We start from the raw sequence: 26,852 nt of genomic DNA, 5'->3' as shown, positions 1-26,852 counted from the left end.
GTTAGCGGCCCCTAAGTTAATCACTAATGATCTTTACAACGGAAGTGAATCAATCAAAACTAACTTTATGTAAAGCTGCTGTGAATATTGTTAAAGCGCTGTATAAATGAAGATGACTTGACTTGACAGTTGGTGGGCGTGGCTCTGTTTCGGGTGGGCGTGGCTCTGTTTCGTGTGGGCGTGGCTCTGGTCGGTGGGCGTGGCTCTGTGTCAGGTGGGCGTGGTCACAGCTACTATCTGCAGTGAGATCTGACTGATATAATGCACAGATCTGCAGGTCGATAACCATAACACGTCTGAGTCTCGGCATGATGGGAAGTAAGAAAGCAAGCAGGAGATTTTCTCTGGACAGCTCAGGGTGAGTGTGTTTGTGTTTGTGTTTGTGTTTGTGTTTAGATGAGTGTATACAGGGACTCTCACAGAGGGCAAATCTTCTAATCTTCTGGATTGTTCCTCTAACATAATAACACTAAACCTTTTTCTTGGTTATATAAATGTTAAGAAAATATTCCTTTTGATTTTATTTAAATTGTGCAAACATTATGGGAATGTTACCTTTGAATGCTCTCTGAACAAGTAATAACAATGTTTCAAGAATAACATTTTTGTGCTAATGTTTTGAGAACATTATTAAAGACCAGATGACTTTGAACAAATATTCTTTTAACGTTACTGGAAGAAAGTTTGTTCGTAACTTTGAGAGAACCTTTCAACTGTGTTCTTTGTTTTATACACACACACACACACACACACACACACACACACACACACACACACACACACACACACACACACACACACACACACACACACACACACACACACACACACATATATATGTATATATATATATACATATTGTATATGAATAAATATACTGTATATATATATATATATATGCACACACACACACTTACACACACACATACTGTATATATACATACTGTATAAGAATAAATATACTGTATATGAATAAATATATACACTGTATTTACTGTACTATTCAAAAGTTTAGGGACAGTAATTTTTTTCAAAGAAATTAATATTTTCCTTTATCAAGGCTGCATTAAATTGTTCAAAAGTCACAGTAAAGACATTACATTACAGAATATTTATGCAGAAAAATGCTGAAAATTCAGCTAGGAATAACCCAGGAATAAATTACATTTTACAATATAGTCACATACAAAAGCACTTGCTTTAGATATGCAGCCCGCAGTTTACAGAGAAAGAACAGCAGATTCACAGCGCACTCTTTCATAATAATAGAGTACCAGTACGGATGTAGGTATAAGGGAACAATATGCAAACTTTAGGGAAGAAATGTTGAAACTAAAGGGTACCTATTATAATATTATGTATTATATATAATCTACTATGCTAAACAACAATTGTTTGGGAGAAATGTGTTGTACTTCGTGTTATCAGTTCTGTCATGACAACTCTCAGAGTGTTTGTTTGGCATGGTAATGAATATGACTGTTAATGTGGAATAGATCTGCTAATCTGCTGTTATTGCTGCTGCTGCTGATTATAGATTCTGCTGCTGATTATAGATTCTGCTGCTGCTGATTATAGATTCTGCTGCTGCTGATTATTATAGATTCTGCTGCTGATTATAGATTCTGCTGCTGCTGATTATAGATTCTGCTGCTGCTGATTATTATAGATTCTGCTGCTGATTATAGATTCTGCTGCTGCTGATTATTATAGATTCTGCTGCTGATTATAGATTCTGCTGCTGCTGATTATAGATTCTGCTGCTGATTATAGATTCTGCTGCTGCTGATTATAGATTCTGCTGCTGCTGATTATTATAGATTCTGCTGCTGATTATAGATTCTGCTGCTGATTATAGATTCTGCTGCTGCTGATTATAGATTCTGCTGCTGCTGATTATTATATATTCTGCTGCTGATTATAGATTCTGCTGCTGCTGATTATTATATATTCTGCTGCTGATTATAGATTCTGCTGCTGCTGATTATTATATATTCTGCTGCTGATTATAGATTCTGCTGCTGCTGATTATTATAGATTCTGCTGCTGATTATAGATTCTGCTGCTGCTGATTATAGATTCTGCTGCTGCTGATTATTATATATTCTGCTGCTGATTATAGATTCTGCTGCTGCTGATTATAGATTCTGCTGCTGCTGATTATTATATATTCTGCTGCTGCTGATTATATATTCTGCTGCTGATTATAGATTCTGCTGCTGATTATTATATATTCTGCTGCTGATTATAGATTCTGCTGCTGATTATTATTATATATTCTGCTGCTGATTATAGATTCTGCTGCTGCTGATTATATATTCTGCTGCTGATTATAGATTCTGCTGCTGCTGATTATTATATATTCTGCTGCTGATTATATATTCTGCTGCTGCTGATTATTATATATTCTGCTGCTGATTATAGATTCTGCTGCTGCTGATTATTATATATTCTGCTGCTGATTATATATTCTGCTGCTGCTGATTATTATATATTCTGCTGCTGATTATATATTCTGCTGCTGCTGATTATATATTCTGCTGCTGCTGATTATAATGTATTCTGCTGCTGATTATAGATTCTGCTGCTGCTGATTATATATTCTGCTGCTGATTATTATTATATATTCTGCTGCTGCTGATTATATATTTTGCTGCTGATTATAGATTCTGCTGCTGATTATTATATAATCTGCTGCTGATTATAGATTCTGCTGCTGATGATTATATATTCTGCTGCTGCTGATTATTATATATTCTGCTGCTGCTGATTATTATATATTCTGCTGCTGCTGATTATTATATATTCTGCTGCTGCTGATGATTATAGATTCTGCTGCTGCTGCTGATTATTATATATTCTGCTGCTGATGATTATTATATATTCTGCTGCTGCTGATTATTATATATTCTGCTGCTGCTGATTATTATATATTCTGCTGCTGATGATGATTATAGATTCTGCTGCTGCTGCTGATTATATATTCTGCTGCTGCTGATTATTATATATTCTGCTGCTGTTGATTAGTATATATTCTGCTGCTGATTATTATTATTATTATTATATATTCTGCTGCTGCTGATTATTATATATTCTGCTGCTGCTGCTGATTAGTATATATTCTGCTGCTGCTGATTATTATATATTCTGCTGCTGCTGATTATTATATATTCTGCTGCTGCTGATTATTATATATTCTGCTGCTGCTGATTATAGATTCTGCTTTTGCTGATAATAGATTCTGCTGCTGATGATTATAGATTCTGCTGCTGCTGATTATTATATATTCTGCTGCTGATTATATATTCTGCTGCTGCTGATTATTATATATTCTGCTGCTGATTATAGATTCTGCTGCTGCTGATTATTATATATTCTGCTGCTGATGATTATTATAGATTCTGCTGCTGCTGCTGATTATATATTCCGCTGCTGCTGTTGATTATATATTCTGCTGCTGCTGTTGATTATTTATTCTGCTGCTGCTGCTGATTATATATTCCGCTGCTGCTGCTGATTATATATTCTGCTGCTGCTGTTGATTATATATTCTGCTGATGCTGTTGATTATATATTCTGCTGCTGTTGATTATATATTCTGCTTCTGTTGATTATACATTCTGCTGCTGCTGTTGATTATATATTCTGCTGCTGCTGTTGATTATATATTCTGCTGCTGTTGCTGTTGATTATATATTCTGCTGCTGCTGTTGATTATACATTCTGCTGCTGCTGTTGATTATATATTCTGCTGCTGCTGTTGATTATATATTCTGCTGCTGTTGCTGTTGATTATATATTCTGCTGCTGCTGTTGATTATATATTCTGCTGCTGCTGTTGATTATATATTCTGCTGCTGCTGTTATTGATTATTGCTGCTGTTCATTATAAATTGTGCTGCTGCTGCTGTCGTTGATTAATAATAATAATTAATTACATTTATATAGTGCTTTTCTCTGCACTCTGCTTTACATAGAAGCGCTTTGAGTATTGAGTATTGAGTATTGATAATTGCTGCTGCTGCTGTTGATAAAGTACGAAACTTGCTACTGCCAATACATACATGACACGCTACTGTGAGCAAACAAGACATGCTGCTACTGCACAAGCATATATGAATGACCCCGTAGCAGATCTATACAGGTGGAGCTGGGGAAGGTGGAGGGTTTCTGAAAGCACTGCAACTGCTACTGCAAACGATAGCTAAGTATTTGAAAGTTGAGCAGCGAGCTCATTGGCTGCCGATACAGTGGGAACCAATCAGCTGAGAGTGACGTAACTGCAAGCAGGCTGTGCCATCTAGAGTTTCATGACAGAACTTTGCATTTCTTTTAAATTATAATATTATGTCACTGTTTTTAACTGTATTATTAGCAAATAAATGCAGCCTGTGAGCAGAAGAGACTTTCACAAACATAAAAAATGTTAATTATTCCAATGGCATGTGTTTAAATACGTATATAGACACTATTGCAGTAACTGAAAGTGCTTTACACAGACAGAAGAACGAGCGCCTATACAAACTCAACCAGTCTGTGAGCATTTTTATCACAGTGAAATGATTACCACAGAAAAAGTCAAGCCCTCGGGCTACAGTTCACCTTCACACACTCCACATTAGGCCAATAGTTCAGTGTCGCTGGCAGCAGTTCCGCATTCGGGAATTCACACGTTGATTTTTTAGGTCAAAGTTGACGATTTGAGGAACAACACCATTTTGTTTTCCATGAATCGGGTGCATTTGGTGTTTATTATTATTATTATTAGGGCCAGAGCACCGGAAGTGCTGCTACTATTATTTTACTAAGAGGCTCAAATCCCAGAACAAGCTCATCATATAATCGTGACCTTCTGAGGATGATGTTCTGAATGATCTGAATCTACAGCTTCTTCACTGATCATTTGCTGAAGAGTTTTACTAGTGACAATTAAACAAACATTAAGATTTAAACTAATTAGTATCTTCATACCTATTCATAATCATGTACCACATGTAGCCTATTTTTACCATCGAACAGATTTTATGATTATGTAAATGATTGTAAACATTAATATTCAGATCTTAAAGGAGTTGTGTGTGATTGTGCTGGTGTCAGCATGAGTGAACGCAGGCGTGTTAATCGAGTTTCCATTGAGGCGCATTAGACTGGATCCCAGCAGAAACCAGTTCAGCGAGTGTCGGTGTCTGCAGTCTTTAGAGAAGCTCGAGTGTGTCGAGCTGATGTTGTCTGGGAGTTTCTCTGGAGACAGAATCTGAGACATGATGTTTGCAAGCTTTAGAAACATAAAGAGGTTATGTACTTCTGGTTAAAGCTGTCCTGCTCCGGCTCTTGAACTCGTTCCTTCTGCGCCGCCACTGTGACATCTCTGATGGTAAATATGAGTTATGATCAACTTTGGCTTCTGAAGTACAGCTCTTGCTCATCTGTCAAGCTTTGCTTTGTAAAATCAGATGGAAACATTATGAATTTATTTAAAGCCTCTGAATTCATAATTCAGAAACAATAACAAACTACACTATTTGTATGCCATTAGGAATATTAATAGTTTAATGACTGAACGGAAATAGTCTGGTGCAAATGCATAAAAATCTGAAAAAAAATAAAAATGTCACTTTTAACAACATCCAGACATCATCATCTGAAATTATTGCCTTGTAAATGATATGAAAGGGTTTCTGTTGATTGTTTGATTCACATTAAGTGAGGTTTCTGCTGTATAAAGTCGTTTTCACAGAATCCAGATATCGTCTTTAAACAAATGTGAACGTGTTTCCAGCATTTTACTTTCATTTTAACCGTGTGACAGGCATGCACTCTTGTGTGTGTGTGTGTGTGTGTGTGTGTGTGTGTGTGTGTGTGTGTGTGTGTGTGTGCTCCAGATATCCGCTGGAGATCAGTGCAGTCTCAGTCAAGCCCAAGTACAGCATGTTGAGAAGATCTTCAGAGAACAGAAGCTTCCAGAATCCAGACGACACACAACCAGAGATCCTGGAGCACAGCAGCGCCACACGCAGGTGAACACACACACACACACACACGCACACGCACACGCACGCACACGCACACACACACGCACGCACGCACGCTCACACACACACACACACACACACACACACACACACACACACAGATGAACACGCACACACACACACACACACAGGTGAACACACACACACACAGATAGGTGAACACACACACACAGGTGAACACACACACACTAAACACCATCATGATAACACACACATGAAAATATGCAATAAACATTAATTTAACAACATTAACTGTAACATAATCCCTGCGAAACTGATCTGACAAAAACAAAGGAAAACTATGAAGAAAAACATACAAGAAAAAATACATCAAATGTGACGCAGGGAACTGTGGGAATGTCCATGTACGGTTTCTTACTGTCCAAAAACTGTACATTTCTCAAGCTTAGCTTTCTGTTAGCTGTTAGCTGTTAGCACATCTCAGCCCTGAACCCAAAATGACACCAGGGTCCCTGCTTGGGTGTTAGCATCAGTGGCTAAGCGGTCAGGGGGTAACGTTTGGCTAACTCGGGTCAGCACTTCCGATCCTGACTATGCCTATACAGCAAATACAGAATAAAAGCGGACCCAGACATGAGCCTTGAGGAACACCCGAGGAAACTGTGTGTGTCGGTAACGCTGTAGTTCTGCTGTGAACTCTGATATCTACATTAGTTTAGATGTCTTAATCTTCATCATGTGACGGTGATTATGATCCCGCTCTCCTGTCCGCCAGATCCGCGGTGATCGAGGAGGAGGGTTTGACCAGATCCGGCGTTCACAGCGTGAGTTTATCCTTCATCCCTCTCTCTCTTCACGGTCCGTGAGCGCTCGCACACGACTGTCTTCCACTTCTGTTCTCTCAGAGCTTCCAGACCCACAGCAAGACCTTCCACAAGCTCTTCCCGGAGATCCCGGAGGATCTACAACACGGTGAGCCTCCGGAAAACGCTCGTCTTCTTCAGTGGTGCGTGAGTGTGTGTCGAGCTGATGTGCGTGTGTTGCAGTGTTCACCTGTGCGCTGCATAAGGAGCTGATCTACCACGGTAAGATGTACGTGTCCCGCCAGCACATCTGCTTCCACTCCTCGGTGCTGCTCAAGGACACCAAGGTGAGCATGCTAGCCCTGAACGCCTAACGCTAATGAAGAACACTGCAGATCCCGAACGCCTAACGCTAATGAAGAACACTAGATCCCGAACGCCTAACGCTAATGAAGAACACTAGATCCCGAACGCCTAACGCTAATGAAGAACACTGCAGATCCCGAACGCCTAACGCTAATGAAGAACACTGCAGATCCCGAACGCCTAACGCTAATGAAGAACACTGCAGATCCCGAACGCCTAACGCTAATGAAGAACACTAGATCCCGAACGCCTAACGCTAATGAAGAACACTGCAGATCCCGAACGCCTAACGCTAATGAAGAACACTGCAGATCCCGAACGCCTAACGCTAATGAAGAACACTGCAGATCCCGTACGCCTAACTGTGCGTTCACACCGCCGGCGGCGAGAGTGTCAAATTGGCCGGAAGCCATTCATTTTCAATAAGAGCCGGCGGCGAGCTCCGGCGAGAGCGGCGCGTCTAGTACGGCGAGAGCGGCGAGAAGAGTTGAAATCAAGTCAACTTTATGGTAATAAGCTATGACGCGGTTCGGCGGCAACCAGCGGCAACCAATCGTAATGTAGAAGTCCTCCGCCTGAGAGGATATCAGAGAACACAATACTGTAAACTTGGTTCCGACCACATTAGTTCCTAAGCAAAATGGAGGAAAAGTTAATTATTTCTGTTGCGGGTTTCCCGTTATTGTACGACGTGTCCCTGTTTACATACAGGGGCATTAATAAAAAGAACGACGAATGGAAAAAGGTGTCTGAAATGGTTGGTGTTTTGTTACTTTCACATTTAAAAGATTTTAATAGGTTAACTTTTACCCTACATGTAGCCAGTATGCACAAAATAGGATACTGATTTATGTTCAGTTCTTATTTGCTTTGCGGCTCCTTTAAATAAAGTTTAAAAAAAATCACGCATTCTAAAATCTACGTCATAGCGTCAGAGAATCGCCGAATCTCACGGCGTCGATGGCAGGGCGGCGAGAGCGAATTTTGCCGCTCTCGCCGGCCGCGGTGTTGAATGTACAGTAACGCTAATGAAGAACACTGCAGATCCCGAACGCCTAACGCTAATGAAGAACACTGCAGATCCCGAACGCCTAACGCTAATGAAGAACACTGCAGATCCCGAACGCCTAACGCTAATGAAGAACACTGCAGATCCCGAACGCCTAACGCTAATGAAGAACACTGTAGATCCCGAACGCCTAACGCTAATGAAGAACACTGTAGATCCTGAACGCCTAACGCTAATGAAGAACACTGCAGATCCCGAACGCCTAACGCTAATTAAGAACACTGCAGATCCCGAACGCCTAACGCTAATGAAGAACACTGCAGATCCCGAACGCCTAACGCTAATGAAGAACACTGCAGATCCCGAACGCCTAACGCTAATGAAGAACACTGCAGATCCCGAACGCCTAACGCTAATGAAGAACACTGTAGATCCTGAACGCCTAACGCTAATGAAGAACACTGCAGATCCCGAACGCCTAACGCTAATTAAGAACACTGCAGATCCCGAACGTCTAACGCTAATGAAGAACACTGCAGATCCCGAACGCCTAACGCTAATGAAGAACACTGCAGATCCCGAACGCCTAACGCTAATGAAGAACACTGCAGATCCCGAACGCCTAACGCTAATGAAGAACACTGCAGATCCCGAACGCCTAACGCTAATGAAGAACACTGCAGATCCCGAACGCCTAACGCTAATGAAGAACACTGCAGATCCCGAACGCCTAACGCTAATTAAGAACACTGCAGATCCCGAACGCCTAACGCTAATGAAGAACACTGCAGATCCCGAACGCCTAACGCTAATGAAGAACACTGCAGATCCCGAACGCCTAACGCTAATTAAGAACACTAGATCCCGAACGCCTAACGCTAATTAAGAACACTGCAGATCCCGAACGCCTAACGCTAATGAAGAACACTGCAGATCCTGAACGCCTAACGCTAATGAAGAACACTGCAGATCCCGAACGCCTAACGCTAATTAAGAACACTAGATCCCGAACGCCTAACGCTAATTAAGAACACTGCAGATCCCGAACGCCTAACGCTAATGAAGAACACTGCAGATCCCGAACGCCTAACGCTAATGAAGAACACTGCAGATCCTGAACGCCTAACGCTAATGAAGAACACTGCAGATCCCGAACGCCTAACGCTAATTAAGAACACTAGATCCCGAACGCCTAACGCTAATTAAGAACACTGCAGATCCTGAACGCCTAACGCTAATGAAGAACACTGCAGATCCTGAACGCCTAACGCTAATTAAGAACACTGCAGATCCTGAACGCCTAACGCTAATGAAGAACACTAGATCCCGAACGCCTAACGCTAATTAAGAACACTGCAGATCCCGAACGCCTAACGCTAATGAAGAACACTGCAGATCCTGAACGCCTAACGCTAATGAAGAACACTGCAGATCCCGAACGCCTAACGCTAATGAAGAACACTAGATCCTGAACGCCTAACGCTAATGAAGAACACTGCAGATCCCGAACGCCTAACGCTAATGAAGAACACTGCAGATCCCGAACGCCTAACGCTAATGAAGAACACTGCAGATCCCGAACGCCTAACGCTAATGAACACTGCAGATCCCGAACGCCTAACGCTAATTAAGAACACTGCAGATCCCGAACGTCTAACGCTAATGAAGAACACTGCAGATCCCGAACGCCTAACGCTAATGAAGAACACTGCAGATCCCGAACGCCTAACGCTAATGAAGAACACTGCAGATCCCGAACGCTAATGAAGAACACTGTAGATCCTGAACGCCTAACGCTAATGAAGAACACTGCAGATCCCGAACGCCTAACGCTAATGAAGAACACTGTAGATCCCGAACGCCTAACGCTAATGAAGAACACTGCCGATCTCGAACGCCTAACGCTAATGAAGAACACTGCAGATCCCGAACGCCTAACGCTAATGAAGAACACTGCAGATCCCGAACGCCTAACGCTAATGAAGAACACTGTAGATCCCGAACGCCTAACGCTAATGAAGAACACTGCCGATCTCGAACGCCTAACGCTAATGAAGAACACTGCAGATCCCGAACGCCTAACGCTAATGAAGAACACTGCAGATCCCGAACGCCTAACGCTAATGAAGAACACTGCAGATCCCGAACGCCTAACGCTAATGAAGAACACTGCAGATCTCGAACGCCTAACGCTAATGAAGAACACTGTAGATCCCGAACGCCTAACGCTAATGAAGAACACTGCAGATCTCAGGAAAGGGCGTTTCACTTTTTATTTATCGTGCAATTTATACGCAAACAGTAGTTTTTGCGTGCATATGATTCGCACTGTAAACCATATATACATAATAAAGGCTAGAAGTCTTACGGCGGAGTCTCGAACGGCATCACCGGCGGCCATCTTGTCACAGGCAAGCGTTCTGGCGGCTCTGTGGTTCCTGATGTACGGTGATGATCTGCACGAACACAAATACTCTTATCTCGCTGAAATCTGGACGGATTCACAAACGGTTGGGTTTCTTACAAACGTTATTAACGTGGCTATAATTCTGTTGAAATATATAATATTATAATAATTCATAAGTATGCAGTGTCATAACTACATCTCTGACGTTTATAACAAACCAACCCGTTTGGAAATCGGTAGAAAATTAATTAAGTTATGGTTATTTAAAAAGTACATGCACCATTAAAACACAATGTTACGAGTGAGCGAGTGACTGTGGCAAGATGGCCGCCGTGTGCGGACGTCGACCTCCATTGGCCAGCAGCGTGGACGAGACATCTAGCCTTTATTATGTATGTCTAAGCTGTAAACCCCTTGGGTAGAGCGGATTGGTGTGGAGTACGTGCACATTACACGCTATAAAGTGTGTATCATATGCACGTAAAACTGTTGTTTTGCGTATAAATTGCACGATAAATACAGTTCGTGCTATAGACGCACTTTCATGAGATCCGGCTGTACAAGACAAACAAAAACATATTCTAGGAATGGTATGAAAACATTATTTGTGAATGTTTTCTGAAACGTCCAGTTTTTAAGTCTTTTTCTTGGTTATGCGAACGTTAAAGGGACTGTATGTATAATTGATAAAGCCTTATAGCGCCACCGGTGGCCGGTCGGTGAACTGCAGAAGCACTCGTGACTCGAGACTGAACTGATACTCACACAGAACATGAGAAAGCATCGATCAGAGATCTGACGACAGATGAGCTCATGAAAACTACACACACTAGCATCAGTCTGCAGGCTTTCATTCACGCAACCGGAAGAAGCTCTCGCTGTTGAAGTTTCGCTAGAAGCGGTTCACACATGACAAAAGCGATTAATGCATGATAATTCTTACACACGGGCCCTTTAAACACATCAAACATCGCGGACCGTTACTTTTCAATGTTCTCTGAACGTTTGTTTATAAGATTGAGAGAGCGTTCAGTCGTGTTCGGATGATGAGTGTGTGTGTGTGTGTGTGGTGTGTGTGTGTGTGTGGTGTGTGTGTGTGTGTGTGTGTGGTGTGTGTGTGTGTGTGTGTGTGTGTGTGTGTGTGTGTGTGTGTGTGGTGTGTGTGTGTGTGTGTGTGTGTGTGTGTGTGTGTGTGTGTGTGTGTGTGTGTGTGTGTGTGTGTGGTGTGTGTGTGTGGTGTGTGTGTGTGTGGTGTGTGTGTGTGGTGTGTGTGGTGTGTGTGTGTGTGTGTGTGTGTGTGTGTGTGTGTGTGTGTGTGTGTGTGTGTGTGTGTGTCTGCAGGTGATGATCCACGTCTCCAGTGTTCTGATTATAAAGAAGAAACACACCGCTAAGATCGTCCCCAACGCGGTCGCTGTCCTCACCGACGACGGACACAAGGTAGATCCCTCAATGCAGCAGATCTATAATAATATATAGGCCTAATATTGCTGAATATTAAGTTAAATGTTCTGAGCTGGCCAAAAGCTGAAGGCGATCGCAGACTGACGGACACTGGACTCAACTCTTAGCGGCTCAGTTTGTGTGATATTAACTTTACATTTGGACACGACCTGGCTAGACACACGGCTTTGATTTTATAGCAATTCGGTCCAAATTATTTTGTAAAATACACACTAGGCCTACCAGTCAACGTTTAGGACAATTTAAATAACTATTTTCTATTTTAATTTATTTTCAAATGTAATGTATTCCTGTGATCAAAGCTGCATTTATCATCAGTACTCCAGTCTTCAGTGTCACATGATCCTCCAGATATCAGTGTAATATGATGATCAATAAACACTTATGATTATTATCAGTGTTGAACAGCGTACAATTCTGTTTGGAATCTTTGATGATGAATAGAAAGTTCAAAACAACATTTACTTAAAATAGAATCTTTTAAAACCTTAATTAATGTCTTTCACTGCTATATATTCACACAGAAAACTGCTGTTTTAGATTTTAATAACATTGCAATATTACTTATTTGTTGTATTTTTAATCAAATAAATGCAGCCTTGGTGAACAGAAGAGACTTATAGAATCTTACCGACTTAAAACGTTTGTAATGCGTGTGTGTGTGTGTGTGTGTGTGTGTGTGTGTGTGTGTGTGTGTGTGTGTGTGTGTGTTCCAGTATCTGTTCGGGTCGCTGAGGAACCGAGAGTCCTGCTTCCGGCTGCTCCAGTCGCTCTGCCCGCAGGTTCGAGCTCCGCTTCTTCTGCTCATGGGGTTAAAGGTTGTGTGTGTAAGGTCGTGTGTGTAAGGTCGAGTGTGTAAGGTCCTGTGTGTAAGGTCGTGTGTGTAAGGTCGTGTGTGTAAGGTCGTGTGTGTAAGGTCGTGTGTGTAAGGTCGTGTGTGTAAGGTCGTGTGTGTAAGGTCGTGTGTGTGAGGTCGTGTGTGTGAGGTCGTGTGCGTAAGGTCGTGTGCGTAAGGTCGTGTGTGTAAGGTCGTGTGTGTAAGGTCGTGTGTGTAAGGTCGTGTGTGTGAGGTCGTGTGTGTGAGGTCGTGTGTGTAAGGTCGTGTGTGTGAGGTCGTGTGTGTAAGGTCGTGTGTGTAAGGTCGTGTGTGTAAGGTCGTGTGTGTAAGGTCGTGTGTGTAAGGTCGTGTGTGTAAGGTCGTGTGTGTGAGGTCGTGTGTGTGAGGTCGTGTGTGTAAGGTCGTGTGTGTAAGGTCGTGTGTGTAAGGTCGTGTGCGTGAGGTCGTGTGCGTGAGGTCGTGTGCGTGAGGTCGTGTGCGTAAGGTCGTGTGCGTAAGGTCGTGTGTGTAAGGTCGTGTGTGTAAGGTCGTGTGTGTAAGGTCATGTGTGTAAGGTCGTGTGTGTAAGGTCGTGTGTGTAAGGTCGTGTAAGGTCGCGTGTGTAAGGTCGCGTGTGTAAGGTCGTGTGTGTAAGGTCGTGTGTGTGAGGTCGTGTGTGTGAGGTTGTGTGTAAGGTCGTGTGTGTAAGGTCGTGTGTGTGTAAGGTCGTGTGTGTAAGGTCGTGTGTGTAAGGTTGTGTGTGTAAGGTCGTGTGTGTGAGGTCGTGTGTGTGAGGTTGTGTGTGTGAGGTCGTGTGTGTGAGGTCGTGTGCGTAAGGTCGTGTGCGTAAGGTCGTGTGTGTAAGGTCGTGTGTGTGAGGTCGTGTGTGTGAGGTTGTGTGTGAGGTCGTGTGTGTAAGGTCGTGTGTGTAAGGTCGTGTGTGTAAGGTCGTGTGTGTAAGGTCGTGTGTGTGTAAGGTCGTGTGTGTAAGGTCGTGTGTGTAAGGTCGTGTGTGTAAGGTCGTGTGTGTAAGGTCGTGTGTGTAAGGTCGTGTGTGTAAGGTCGTGTGTGTAAGGTCGTGTGTGTAAGGTTGTGTCTAAGGTCGTGTGTGTAAGGTCGTGTGTGTAAGGTCGTGTGTGTAAGGTCGTGTGTGTAAGGTCGTGTGTGTAAGGTCGTGTGTGTAAGGTCGTGTGTGTGAGGTTGTGTGTGAGGTCGTGTGTGTAAGGTTGTGTGTGTAAGGTCGTGTGTGTAAGGTCGTGTGTGTAAGGTCGTGTGTGTGAGGTTGTGTGTGAGGTTGTGTGTAAGGTCGTGTGTGTAAGGTCGTGTGTGTGAGGTCGTGTGTGTGAGGTCGTGTGTGTAAAGTCGTGTGTGTAAGGTCGTGTGTGTAAGGTCGTGTGTGTAAGGTCGTGTGTGTAAGGTCGTGTGTGTGAGGTTGTGTGTGAGGTTGTGTGTGAGGTCGTGTGTGTGAGGTTGTGTGTGTGAGGTCGTGTGTGTGAGGTCGTGTGTGTAAAGTCGTGTGTGTAAGGTCGTGTGTGTGAGGTCGTGTGTGAGGTCGTGTGTGTGAGGTCGTGTGTGTGAGGTCGTGTGTGAGGTCGTGTGTGTGTGAGGTCGTGTGTGTGTAAGGTCGTGTGTGTGTAAGGTCGTGTGTGTAAGGTCGTGTGTGTAAGGTCGTGTGTGTAAGGTCGTGTGTGTGTGAGGTCGTGTGTGTGAGGTTGTGTGTGAGGTCGTGTGTGTAAGGTCGTGTGTGTGTGAGGTCGTGTGTGTAAGGTCGTGTGTGTGAGGTCGTGTGTGTAAAGTCGTGTGTGTAAGGTCGTGTGTGTGAGGTCGTGTGTGAGGTCGTGTGTGTGAGGTCGTGTGTGTGAGGTCGTGTGTGTGAGGTTGTGTGTGAGGTCGTGTGTGTAAGGTCGTGTGTGTGTAAGGTCGTGTGTGTAAGGTCGTGTGTGTAAGGTCGTGTGTGTAAGGTCGTGTGTGTGTGAGGTCGTGTGTGTGAGGTTGTGTGTGAGGTCGTGTGTGTAAGGTCGTGTGTGTGTGAGGTCGTGTGTGTAAGGTCGTGTGTCAATGTCAATGTCAATGTCAATGTCAATTTTATTTATATAGCACTATTAATTACAACCTAAGTTGTCCAATGTGCTGCACAATGAAAAACAGAGCAAGGTAATACAGTATAATTAAAAACAATACATAAAAACAAAAAATACAATACAACTTCATCATTGATTATATGCCAAATTAAACAAATGAGTTTTTAGCATAGATTTAAAAATAGACAGTGATGATGCATAACGAATACAGAGAGGCAGAGCATTCCACAGTCTGGGGGCAGCTACTGAAAAAGCGCGATCACCTCTGCATCTCAGCTTCGACTTCGGCACACATAACAATCTCTGGTTGGACGACCGGAGAGACAGAACTGGACGATATTCAGTTAATAAGTCCGAGAGGTAGGGAGGGGCAAGACCATTTAAAGATTTAAACACCAAAAGAAGAATTTTAAAATTCACTCGATAACATACAGGTAGCCAGTGCAAAGAACGTAGAACTGGCTTAATGTGGTCCCGTTTTTTAGTACTGGTTAAAAGTCTTGCAGCTGCATTTTGCACTCTCTGCAACCGGGATAAAGCTAACTGGCTGATCCCAACATAAAGTGAGTTACAGTAATCCAATCTAGAAGTAATAAAAGCATGAATTAATTTTCCAAAATTATTTCTTGACAGAATTGGTTTTACTTTGGCTAGTAGTCGAAGCTGAAAGAAGCATGATTTGACCACTGTATTTATGTGTTTGTCAAATTTCAGCCCATCATCAATGACAACCCCAAGATTTTTTACCCAAGGCTTAACAGATGGGGAAAACTCACCCAAGTTTATTTTTGGTGTACTAAGAGAATCTGAAGGACCAAAAACTATTATTTCAGTTTTACTCTCATTAAAATTAAGAAAATTTAAAGACAACCAGGCCTTAACATCAGACAAACAGGTCATAAGTGCCTCCAGACCATTCAAACTCTTATTTAATGGCAAATAAATTTGAGTATCATCTGCGTAGCAGTGAAACGACAGACCATGCTTCCTAAAAATAGAACCCAATGGGAGCATATATAATGTAAAAAGAATAGGAGCTAAGATGGAGCCCTGAGGAACACCACATGATAGAGGGGCTGCCTCAGATGAATGTTCACCCATATGGACTTTAAAACTTCTATTTGAAAGGTATGATTTAAACCATTCAAGAGCACTTCCTTTTACACCAACACAGTGCTCCAAGCGAGTAAGAAGGACAGCGTGGTCCACTGTATCAAAAGCAGCACTCAAGTCTAGGAGCACAAGCACAGCATAGTCCCCAGAGTCGCCAGTTAGTAGGATGTCATTTAAAACCCTCAAAAGTGCAGTCTCTGTCGAGTGATGTTTTCTAAAACCTGATTGAAAGATCTCAAATATCTTATTTTCATCTAAGAAACTCTGCAATTGTTGAAGAACTATTTTCTCTAGGATCTTTGTAATAAAAGACAAATTAGAAATAGGCCTATAATTATCTAAAACAGTAGGGTCTAGATTCGGTCTTTTAAGCAAAGGGCGGACTGTGGCATGTTTTAACACATCTGGTACCATACTAGTTTCAATACATCGGTTTATCATAGTCACAAGGTAGGGACCCACTGTATCAAAAACTTTTTTCAGGAAATATGGAGGCATAACATCAATGGAGGAGTCTGATGGCTTTAACTGGCACACTATTCCTTGAAGTTGAATAAAAGAAATAGGTTCAAGCCGACTGAACTCTGCAGTACAAACAGAGTGGATGGATGGATCACCAGCAGGGGGAGATATCCCCAATCTGATATCATTAATCTTATTTATAAAAAAATTAAGAAAATCATCACACATTGTTTTTGAGACAGCAGGGTACTCAGAGACAGGTGGATTAACAACAGTGTTAAAAACAGTAAAAAGAGTTTTTGGCCTATTATAATTTCTATTAATAAGTTCTGTGAAATACCTGGATTTTGCTACTTTCACTGCCTTCTGGAATTTGGATAATGAATCTCTTACTATTTCAAAAGATATTTGGAGCCTGTCATTTTTCCACTTGCGCTCTGCTCGTCTACAGGTGTGTGTGAGGTTGTGTGTGTGAGGTTGTGTGTGAGGTCGTGTGTGTAAGGTTGTGTGTGTAAGGTCGTGTGTGTAAGGTCGTGTGTGTAAGGTCGTGTGTGTGAGGTCGTGTGTGTACGGTCGAGTGTGTAAGGTCCTGTGTGTAAGGTCGTGTGTGTAAGGTCGTGTGTGTAAGATCGTGTGTGTAAGGTCGTGTGTGTAAGGTCGTGTGTGTAAGGTCGTGTGTGTAAGGTCGTGTGTGTAAGGTCGTGTGTGTAAGGTCGTGTGTGTGAGGTCGTGTGCGTAAGGTCGTGTGCGTAAGGTCGTGTGCGTAAGGTCGTGTGCGTAAGGTCGTGTGTGTAAGGTCGTGTGTGTAAGGTCGTGTGTGTAAGGTCGTGTGTGTAAGGTCGTGTGTGTGAGGTCGTGTGTGTGAGGTCGTGTGTGTAAGGTTGTGTGTGAGGTCGTGTGTGTACGGTCGAGTGTGTAAGGTCCTGTGTGTAAGGTCGTGTGTGTAAGGTCGTGTGTGTAAGATCGTGTGTGTAAGGTCGTGTGTGTAAGGTCGTGTGTGTAAGGTCGTGTGTGTAAGGTCGTGTGTGTAAGGTCGTGTGTGTGAGGTCGTGTGCGTAAGGTCGTGTGCGTAAGGTCGTGTGTGTAAGGTCGTGTGTGTAAGGTCGTGTGTGTAAGGTCGTGTGTGTAAGGTCGTGTGTGTGAGGTCGTGTGTGTGAGGTCGTGTGTGTAAGGTCGTGTGTGTAAGGTCGTGTGTGTAAGGTCGTGTGTGTAAGGTCGTGTGTGTAAGGTCGTGTGTGTAAGGTCGTGTGTGTGAGGTCGTGTGTGTGAGGTCGTGTGTGTAAGGTCGTGTGTGTAAGGTCGTGTGTGTAAGGTCGTGTGCGTGAGGTCGTGTGCGTGAGGTCGTGTGCGTGAGGTCGTGTGCGTAAGGTCGTGTGTGTAAGGTCGTGTGTGTAAGGTCGTGTGTGTAAGGTCGTGTGTGTAAGGTCGTGTGTGTAAGGTCGTGTGTGTAAGGTCATGTGTGTAAGGTCGTGTGTGTAAGGTCGTGTGTGTAAGGTCGTGTAAGGTCGCGTGTGTAAGGTTGTGTGTGTAAGGTCGTGTGTGTGTAAGGTCGTGTGTGTAAGGTCGTGTGTGTAAGGTTGTGTGTGTCAGGTCGTGTGTGTAAGGTCGTGTGTGTGAGGTCGTGTGTGTGAGGTTGTGTGTAAGGTCGTGTGTGTAAGGTCGTGTGTGTAAGGTCGTGTGTGTGTAAGGTCGTGTGTGTAAGGTCGTGTGTGTGTAAGGTCGTGTGTGTAAGGTCGTGTGTGTAAGGTCGTGTGTGTAAGGTCGTGTGTGTAAGGTCGTGTGTGTAAGGTCGTGTGTGTAAGGTCGTGTGTGTAAGGTTGTGTCTAAGGTCGTGTGTGTAAGGTCGTGTGTGTAAGGTCGTGTGTGTAAGGTCGTGTGTGTAAGGTCGTGTGTGTAAGGTCGTGTGTGTAAGGTCGTGTGTGTGAGGTTGTGTGTGAGGTCGTGTGTGTAAGGTTGTGTGTGTAAGGTCGTGTGTGTAAGGTCGTGTGTGTAAGGTCGTGTGTGTGAGGTTGTGTGTGAGGTTGTGTGTAAGGTCGTGTGTGTAAGGTTGTGTGTGTAAGGTCGTGTGTGTAAGGTCGTGTGTGTAAGGTCGTGTGTGTAAGGTCGTGTGTGTGAGGTTGTGTGTAAGGTCGTGTGTGTAAGGTCGTGTGTGTAAGGTCGTGTGTGTGAGGTCGTGTGTGTAAGGTCGTGTGTGTAAGGTCGTGTGTGTGTGAGGTCGTGTGTGTGTAAGGGCGTGTGTGTGAGGTCGTGTGTGTAAGGTCGTGTGTGTGAGGTCGTGTGTGTAAGGTCGTGTGTGTAAGGTCGTGTGTGTAAGGTCGTGTGTGTGTAAGGGCGTGTGTGTGAGGTCGTGTGTGTAAGGTCGTGTGTGTGAGGTCGTGTGTGTAAGGTCGTGTGTGTGAGGTCGTGTGTGAGGTCGTGTGTGTAAGGTCGTGTGTGTAAGGTCGTGTGTGTGTGAGGTCGTGTGTGTGTACGGTCGTGTGTGTGAGGTCGTGTGTGTGTGAGGTTGTGTGTGTAAGGTCGTGTGTGTGAGGTCGTGTGTGTGTGAGGTCGTGTGTGTGAGGTCGTGTGTGTAAGGTCGTGTGTGTAAGGTCGTGTGTGTGTGAGGTCGTGTGTGTGTAAGGGCGTGTGTGTGAGGTCGTGTGTGTAAGGTCGTGTGTGTGAGGTCGTGTGTGTAAGGTCGTGTGTGTAAGGTCGTGTGTGTAAGGTCGTGTGTGTGTAAGGTCGTGTGTGTGAGGTCGTGTGTGTAAGGTCGTGTGTGTAAGGTCGTGTGTGTGAGGTCGTGTGTGAGGTCGTGTGTGTAAGGTCGTGTGTGTAAGGTCGTGTGTGTGTGAGGTCGTGTGTGTGTACGGTCGTGTGTGTGAGGTCGTGTGTGTGTGAGGTTGTGTGTGTAAGGTCGTGTGTGTGAGGTCGTGTGTGTGTGAGGTCGTGTGTGTGAGGTGGTGTGTGTGAGGTGGTGTGTGTAAGGTGGTGTGTGTAAGGTGGTGTGTGTAAGGTCGTGTGTGTGAGGTGGTGTGTGTGAGGTCGTGTGTGAGGTCGTGTGTGTAAGGTCGTGTGTGTGTGTAAGGTCGTGTGTGTGAGGTGGTGTGTGTGAGGTCGTGTGTGAGGTCGTGTGTGTAAGGTCGTGTGTGTGTGTAAGGTCGTGTGTGTGAGGTGGTGTGTGTGAGGTCGTGTGTGAGGTCGTGTGTGTAAGGTCGTGTGTGTGTGTAAGGTCGTGTGTGTGAGGTGGTGTGTGTGAGGTGGTGTGTGTGAGGTGGTGTGTGTGAGGTGGTGTGTGTGAGGTGGTGTGTGTAAGGTCGTGTGTGTGAGGTGGTGTGTGTGAGGTGGTGTGTGTGAGGTGGTGTGTGTAAGGTCGTGTGTGTGTGTGAGGTGGTGTGTGTGAGGTCGTGTGTGTGAGGTCGTGTGTGTGTGAGGTCGTGTGTTGATCTAAAGCTGTGTTTGCTCGCAGACGGAGGTCGGCAGCAGGAAGTCCTCCGCTGAAAACACTCCTGATGTGACAGACTTTGACAGAGTAAGAGTGACTCTGAACGACTCTGACTCCTGTGTTATCATGCATGTCTCATTACCCGGTTTACACGTTTAATAACACGGTAAAAAACAATCCGGTAAATTACGGTAAAAAAAACGGCAGCTGTGTTTGCCAGAAATTTACCGTAAAAAATACGGTAGCAACATTTTAGGTTTTATAGACTTAATTTAAATTTACAGTAAAAAATATATTTTATTATCTAATATAATGTTAATTTACCGACCTGTTGAAGGACTAATATCTGTTTTATACCATTATAATACACTGATAACCACCAATCACAGCGGAGATGAGAGTCACATGATCAATCAAAGCTCATCGCAAGCGGGTTTTCCTCAAGAAAGTTACTATTAATATAGAGAAGCTGCACACACACACACACACTAAACACTAAACACCATCATGATAACACACATGACATTTAAATATGCTAAAAATATTAATTTAACAACATTAAATGTAACATAAAACCTTAATGTACATAACTGATTAGACAAAAACGAAGGAAAACTATGAAGAAAAACTGTTATTTCAGCAAAAATACATCATAGTTAGGGAAAGTTAGGCATTTCTTTGGCCAATCTGCAAAAAAAATTCTTACCAATAGCTTTTTTTACCATGTGTTCCTATAGGTGTCTAGTAACACCTCCCGATTTATCCACGGCCAAATCCTCGGGGAAGCGCCTGGAGAGGCCATCAAAGTCGGGAGACACACAGAGGGCCTGGGTACCAAAAAAAAAAAAAAAATTGGTGTTTTTTTTTTTACCAATATTAGCTTTTGAGATGTCTAACTATGGGTTTTTAGGGGTGCTGAATATATCCCAGCCATTAGTTTTGAGTAAAAATTACTCCAAATCCATACAAAATCCATAAAAATATTTAAAACAATTACAAAACAAAACTTCCTAAATCAGTTTAAAATGTACCAAACCTCATCCGACTCCCCTGCATCTCCCTCACTCCTGTTATCATCTGGCTGGTTGACGTTCTGGCAAGAGTTACCAGGACAGTTCCCACACACAGAAACACACTTGACTCCTTGCTGCACCTGAGAGTGTCACAGTCCTCAGCACAGTTACAGCTGACACGCTTCAGAAGGTGGTCCGGTGCAATGGGATCTGTTGTAGGGACTGGTGCATAACCTTGTTCTCCTGGTTTCCATCCATACTCAAGGACATCCAGTGATGGACTTTGTCAAGTCAAGTCACCTTTATTTATATAGCGCTTTTTACAATACAGATTGCATCAAAGCAGCTTCACAGTGATAATATGAAAATATATGCTTTCATGACCTAGGACATCTAAATATACTGTCCATAGCCTTAAAAAATCGATTTTCGCCATAATTTTTTATTAAATGTCACATAAATCAGGCCAGGAATGATTTATTAACAAATCCCTCTGAACATATCTTCAGAATACTGCTAAGTGTGTAACTGGAGAGTTTGGTGTACATCGGCTGAGATGTGTCACTGGAGAATGACAAAAAACTCATTTTGAGAAAAAGGCATTTAAAGATTTGTAATGTAAAAATTCATACTTTTTTAGTAGAAACAACTATTTACTGACACAATATCTTATCAAATAATAAGCAACAACAATACAAACCACCAAAATCACATCAAAACTTATAAACACAGCATTTATGGCCTTTAACTGAGCAGAAAAACAGTCAAAAACTGTCAGAGCGCGTCACGTGATGCTTCTGAACCAATCACGGTGTCAGACATTGACATCAGCCAATGAGATTTCGCTTTTAGAGTTAAATGCCCATTGTACTTTCACGATTGGTTGCTGATTAAAAGGAAATGACCATATTTGGATGCGACAGCGTTGTACAGGAGAGAGAGCTTTTCAGACGTGTGTGTGATTAAAGGAAGAACACAGAGATCGCGGAGCAGCGCGTTGATTTAGAACGCCAACTTTTGTTGAATTTCTGAGAAATCTACAGACGCAAATAGACAAAGTTAGTAAAATAAAGACCTAAATGTGTATTTTGGACTTTTTTTCACCACAAGTCTGAAAGAAGATGTTATTGAAGACAAATAGCCCAAAATCTCAAAATTGACCAGTGAAAAAAAAACGATGTTTTTGCCTGCCGTGTCTCGCCTTAAGTAAGGCAGATCAATAATATTGTTGAATATTAAATGTCCCCAACTGAGCAAGCCAACAGCCAAGGCAACAGCGGCAAAGAACCAAAACTCCATCAGGGACAGAATGGAGAAAAAAGCGTTGGGAGATCCCAGGCTCAGTCGGTGGCCAGTTCTCCTCTGGCCAATCAGTGAACAGTGTATGATTATGATTCAGGAGCATTACTGGTCAGTTATGACACAAACTAGTGAGCAAAGTCAGATTGGATCAGAACATTTATCCAGTTCCATCTGGTTGGAGGTCGGAGTCATCACGTCGGTGTGTAGACGGGTTTGTTGAGGATCAGTGCTGATGCTGTCGTGTCGATGAGCCCTTCACAGGGCTGATGAGGGATGCTGTGTGGATGGGCCCAGCGCAGGTCCTTCATCTGATCTGGATACGGCCCGGATTCAGCTGACTTCAGTAAACAGGAGAGAGACTAGTTGACTAGTGTAGCAGACTTGATAGCAGTGGCCTATCTCTGGTCTGGAGATATGCCCGCAGAGAGTGCTGTGCTGCAGCTCCTGGAGTCGGAGGTTTCTCAGGCTTGATGCTCCCGGCTGCGGCCCGCTTGTGAAGAGAGCAAATCTTCAGGTGGATTTCCGCAGAATATGAGCTTGAACAGTTCGCAGCCAGCTTTGAGGATGTCACTTTTCTTGGCTCTGATGTCATTGAACACATCCATGGCCCCCTCTGCTTGTCAGTCTTGCAGAGCTTGGTGAGCAAAGTTGGTTTGCTAAACCCAGAAATTATGATACGGTATCGCAGCCAGAGAAGCTGTGTAGGAAGATCAGGTATGTAACAGAACCACTCCCGGATCTTTCCAACATCGTAAGATGTGAAAAAATTTTTTTTTTTTTTTTTTTTGGTACCCAGGCCCTCTGGGCACCCCGACTTTGAATGCCTCTCCAGGCGCTTCCCCGAGGATTTGGCCGTGGATAAATCGGGAGGTGTTACTAGACACCTATAGGAACACATGGTAAAAAAAGCTATTGGTAAGAAATTTTTTTGCAGATTGGCCAAAGAAATGCCTAACTTTCCCTAACTAATCATATGTGACGCGTCACTGTAAATTATACAATGAGTTGTTGTTTTTCACTTCCAAAAACTGTAAATTGAATGTTTATTCACCGTATACAGAAACTGTCTGTTAGCCTACGAACAGTGTTTCTGTCTCCAGTGTTTCTGTCTCCAGTGTTTCTGTCTCCAGTGTTTCTGTCTCCAGTGTTTGTGTCTCCAGTGTTTCTGTCTCCAGTGTTTCTGTCTTCAGTGTTTCTGTCTTCAGTGTTTCTGTCTTCAGTGTTTGTGTCTTCAGCCGTTATACTCATGATCATGTCTGCAGTCTTCATGTGCGTCTGTCCTCCGCAGATCTCCAGCCACTCGAGTCTAGAGGAGAATCCCGAGAGCCACACGAGTCCTGTGAACGAACCGACTCTCGCCGACTCCCAGAGTGAGTCATGTGTGTGTCCGTGTGTGTTCACTCGAGCGCCACCACACACCACACACACACACACACACACACACCACACACTGCTCTGCTGTTACACCAACACAACTTATCTAATAATTCTATGAGTTAATCTGTGGATTGTTCTATGAAGAATCAAGACTCTGATTATTGTGTTCACAGCGTCAGCTCAAAGCAGCTCGACACCACTCGACTCGCCAGAGCAACACACCACAGGTGAACACACACACACACACACACACACACACACACACACACACACACACACACACCACTCGACTCGCCAGAGCAACACACCACAGGTGAACACACACACACACACACACACACACACGCACACACACACACACACACACACCACTCGACTCGCCAGAGCAACACACCACAGGTGAACACACACACACACACACACACACACACACACACACACACACACACACACACACCACTCGACTCGCCAGAGCAACACACCACAGGTGAACACACACACACACACACACACACACACCACTCGACTCGCCAGAGCAACACACCACAGGTGAACACACACACACACACACACACCACACACACAAACACCACACGACTCCCGAGACTCGCCAGAGCAACACACCACAGGTGAACACACACACACACACACACACACACACACCACACGACTCCCGAGACTCGCCAGAGCAACACACCACAGGTGAACACACACACACACACACACACACACGACTCCCGAGACTCGCCAGAGCAACACACCACAGGTGAACACACACACACACACACACACACACACACACACCACACGACTCCCGAGACTCGCCAGAGCAACACACCACAGGTGAACACACACACACACACACGACTCCCGAGACTCGCCAGAGCAACACACCACAGGTGAACACACACACACACACACACACACACTCACACACACACACACACACACACATACCACACGACTCCACACGACTCCCCACACACACTCTCTCTCACTCACACACACACACACACGCACACACACGCACGCACGCACACACACACACACACACACACACACACACACACACACACACACACACACCACACGACTCCCGAGACTCGCCAGAGCAACACACCACAGGTGAACCTACACACACACACACACACACACGCACACACACATACACGCACACACACATACACGCACACACACATACACGCACACACACATGCGTGCACACACACATACACACACGACTCGAGCCGAGACTCGCCAGAGCAACACACCACAGGTGAACCTCCACACACACACACACGCACGCTCTGTCAACTGTCAATCATGCTTGCTTGCTGCCAGTGATGATGTGTTCTCTAACCAGCGCTCTCCAGGGTTTCCATGGTAACAGAGAAGGTCGGATTGTCCAATGACATGCAGAGGCTCAACAAGCTCCTCCTCTTCTATCTGATCCTGTGAGTAGTACACTACAGGACCGGACCTTTTAACCCAGCAGATTGGGTTGTTTATTTAACCCAGCATAGTTGATACATTTGTACTATAAAACCAGCTTCTTCTTTTTTTCTTTTTTTTTACTTCATACATGAATTAATGTCTACTGATTAACTCAAAATCTTTTTAAATACTCACTCGCTGGCATGAGAATTGCTTTATTTTTAATCATATTTTACAGTATAGTATATTTTAAATAATTTTAATAATCTGTCCATAAACTATCAGTGTACAGTTATGAGAACATATTTAACATTATAAGTATTTATATTCCGTATCTTTCTTTAATAAAATACAAAAAATGTAAGCAAGGCATCAGAGGTTTCCACCGCGCGATAAGATCGCCGCTCACTCGTTAGCTGCGCGACATCACGTCCCTGCTCTGCACACACACACACACACACACACACACACACACCACACGACTCCCTGCTCTGCACACACACACACACACACACACACACACCACACGACTCCCTGCTCTGCACACAGTTCAGACACACACACACACACACACACACACCACACGACTCCCTGCTCTGCACACAGTTCAGATACACACACACACACACACCACACGACTCCCTGCTCTGCACACAGTTCAGATACACACACACACACACACACACACACACACACACACACACACCACACGACTCCCTGCTCTGCACACAGTTCAGATACACACACACACACACACACACACACACACACACCACACGACTCCCTGCTCTGCAAACAGTTCAGATACACACAGCACAATAACTCATCTATAGATCAGATAACACGAACACGAACCTGTATTTGACGGAAGACTCGGCGGAGCTGCCCTGCTCTCTCCTGAAGAGGGCGACACACGCCCGCGGTACATAACTCAGTCCCTGGGTTACGGCTGACCCTGGGTTACGGCTGACCCAGGGTTACGGCTGACCCAGGGTTACGGCTGACCCAGGGTTACGGCTGACCCAGGGTTACGGCTGACCCAGGGTTACGGCTGACCCAGGGTTACGGCTGACCCAGGGTTACGGCTGACCCAGGGTTACGGCTGACCCAGGGTTACGGCTGACCCAGGAGCCGGGAAACACAAACACTGAAAAAAGACTCAACCCAGGATTTGGGTGGAAAAAATAACCCACGATTGTATCAAGCGCTCATATTACCCATCATTCAGTGCGAGATTCAGAATCAGGAACACCGTTACAGAGACGCGATCGAAGGCCAGAACGCACAGGGCCGCGATCTTCGAGTAGTCGAGCTGCGTGCGGCAGTGAACACGCCGCGCAGGCTATTCTCCTGATGGGGACACTAGGGCCGTATCTTACACCAGCGCAATTCGCTCTGTGCACGAGAAAATGCTAAGTTCCGGCTTGAGGGCTGAGATTGGGTACTTCGTTTCCGGCTGCCGTCTTGTTTACATCAGTGGACCAGCGTTAAGTTAGTTTAATCGTTCGCAATGGACCTAAAACATAAAAAAAACGTGTGAAATGTCAAGTCAATATAAGAAAACAACTCAAGGCAAAAAAGTCACATCTTATTCAATAGGAAGATGATCTGCGGTGCTTTGGTGCTCCGTGTATCTACATCGGCTTTTATTCTCGATTCTCTGTCTCGTCGTCAGCTCTTCACAGTTATCACTTCCACTCATAACTCTAATCGTTTGATTGCATTTATAATTCTCTTTCTCAACATCTATCCTTTGATACGGAGTGTCTGGAGATCCTGCTTCATCTGAC

The 26,852-nt window shown here is 44.1% G+C and overlaps 1 protein-coding gene across 2 annotated transcripts in view; it reads left to right on the top strand.

The window, feature by feature from the left end:
- Positions 1-288: 288 nt before the first annotated feature.
- Positions 289-26,852, top strand: part of LOC306998534 (GRAM domain-containing protein 2B) — a 29,536-nt gene continuing 2,972 nt past the window's right edge. Inside the window, exons 1-11 of one of the 2 annotated variants that reach the window (XM_079612717.1) lie at positions 289-358; positions 5,883-6,017; positions 6,769-6,817; positions 6,899-6,965; positions 7,040-7,143; positions 11,920-12,018; positions 12,759-12,824; positions 19,961-20,023; positions 23,540-23,621; positions 23,802-23,855; positions 24,992-25,082. In XM_079612717.1, the coding sequence (XP_079468843.1) occupies positions 309-358; positions 5,883-6,017; positions 6,769-6,817; positions 6,899-6,965; positions 7,040-7,143; positions 11,920-12,018; positions 12,759-12,824; positions 19,961-20,023; positions 23,540-23,621; positions 23,802-23,855; positions 24,992-25,082 (860 nt within the window). In that variant the 5' untranslated portion in view covers positions 289-308. Of the gene's footprint in view, positions 359-5,183; positions 5,375-5,882; positions 6,018-6,768; positions 6,818-6,898; positions 6,966-7,039; positions 7,144-11,919; positions 12,019-12,758; positions 12,825-19,960; positions 20,024-23,539; positions 23,622-23,801; positions 23,856-24,991; positions 25,083-26,852 lie in introns of those variants that run through there. The other variant, XM_079612718.1, reaches the window with a different exon arrangement.

The sequence above is a fragment of the Phoxinus phoxinus genome (genome assembly GCF_949152265.1).
Source record: "Phoxinus phoxinus genome assembly, chromosome: 5".
NCBI lineage: Eukaryota > Metazoa > Chordata > Actinopteri > Cypriniformes > Leuciscidae > Phoxinus > Phoxinus phoxinus.
This window is presented reverse-complemented; position numbering and strand designations above follow the sequence as displayed.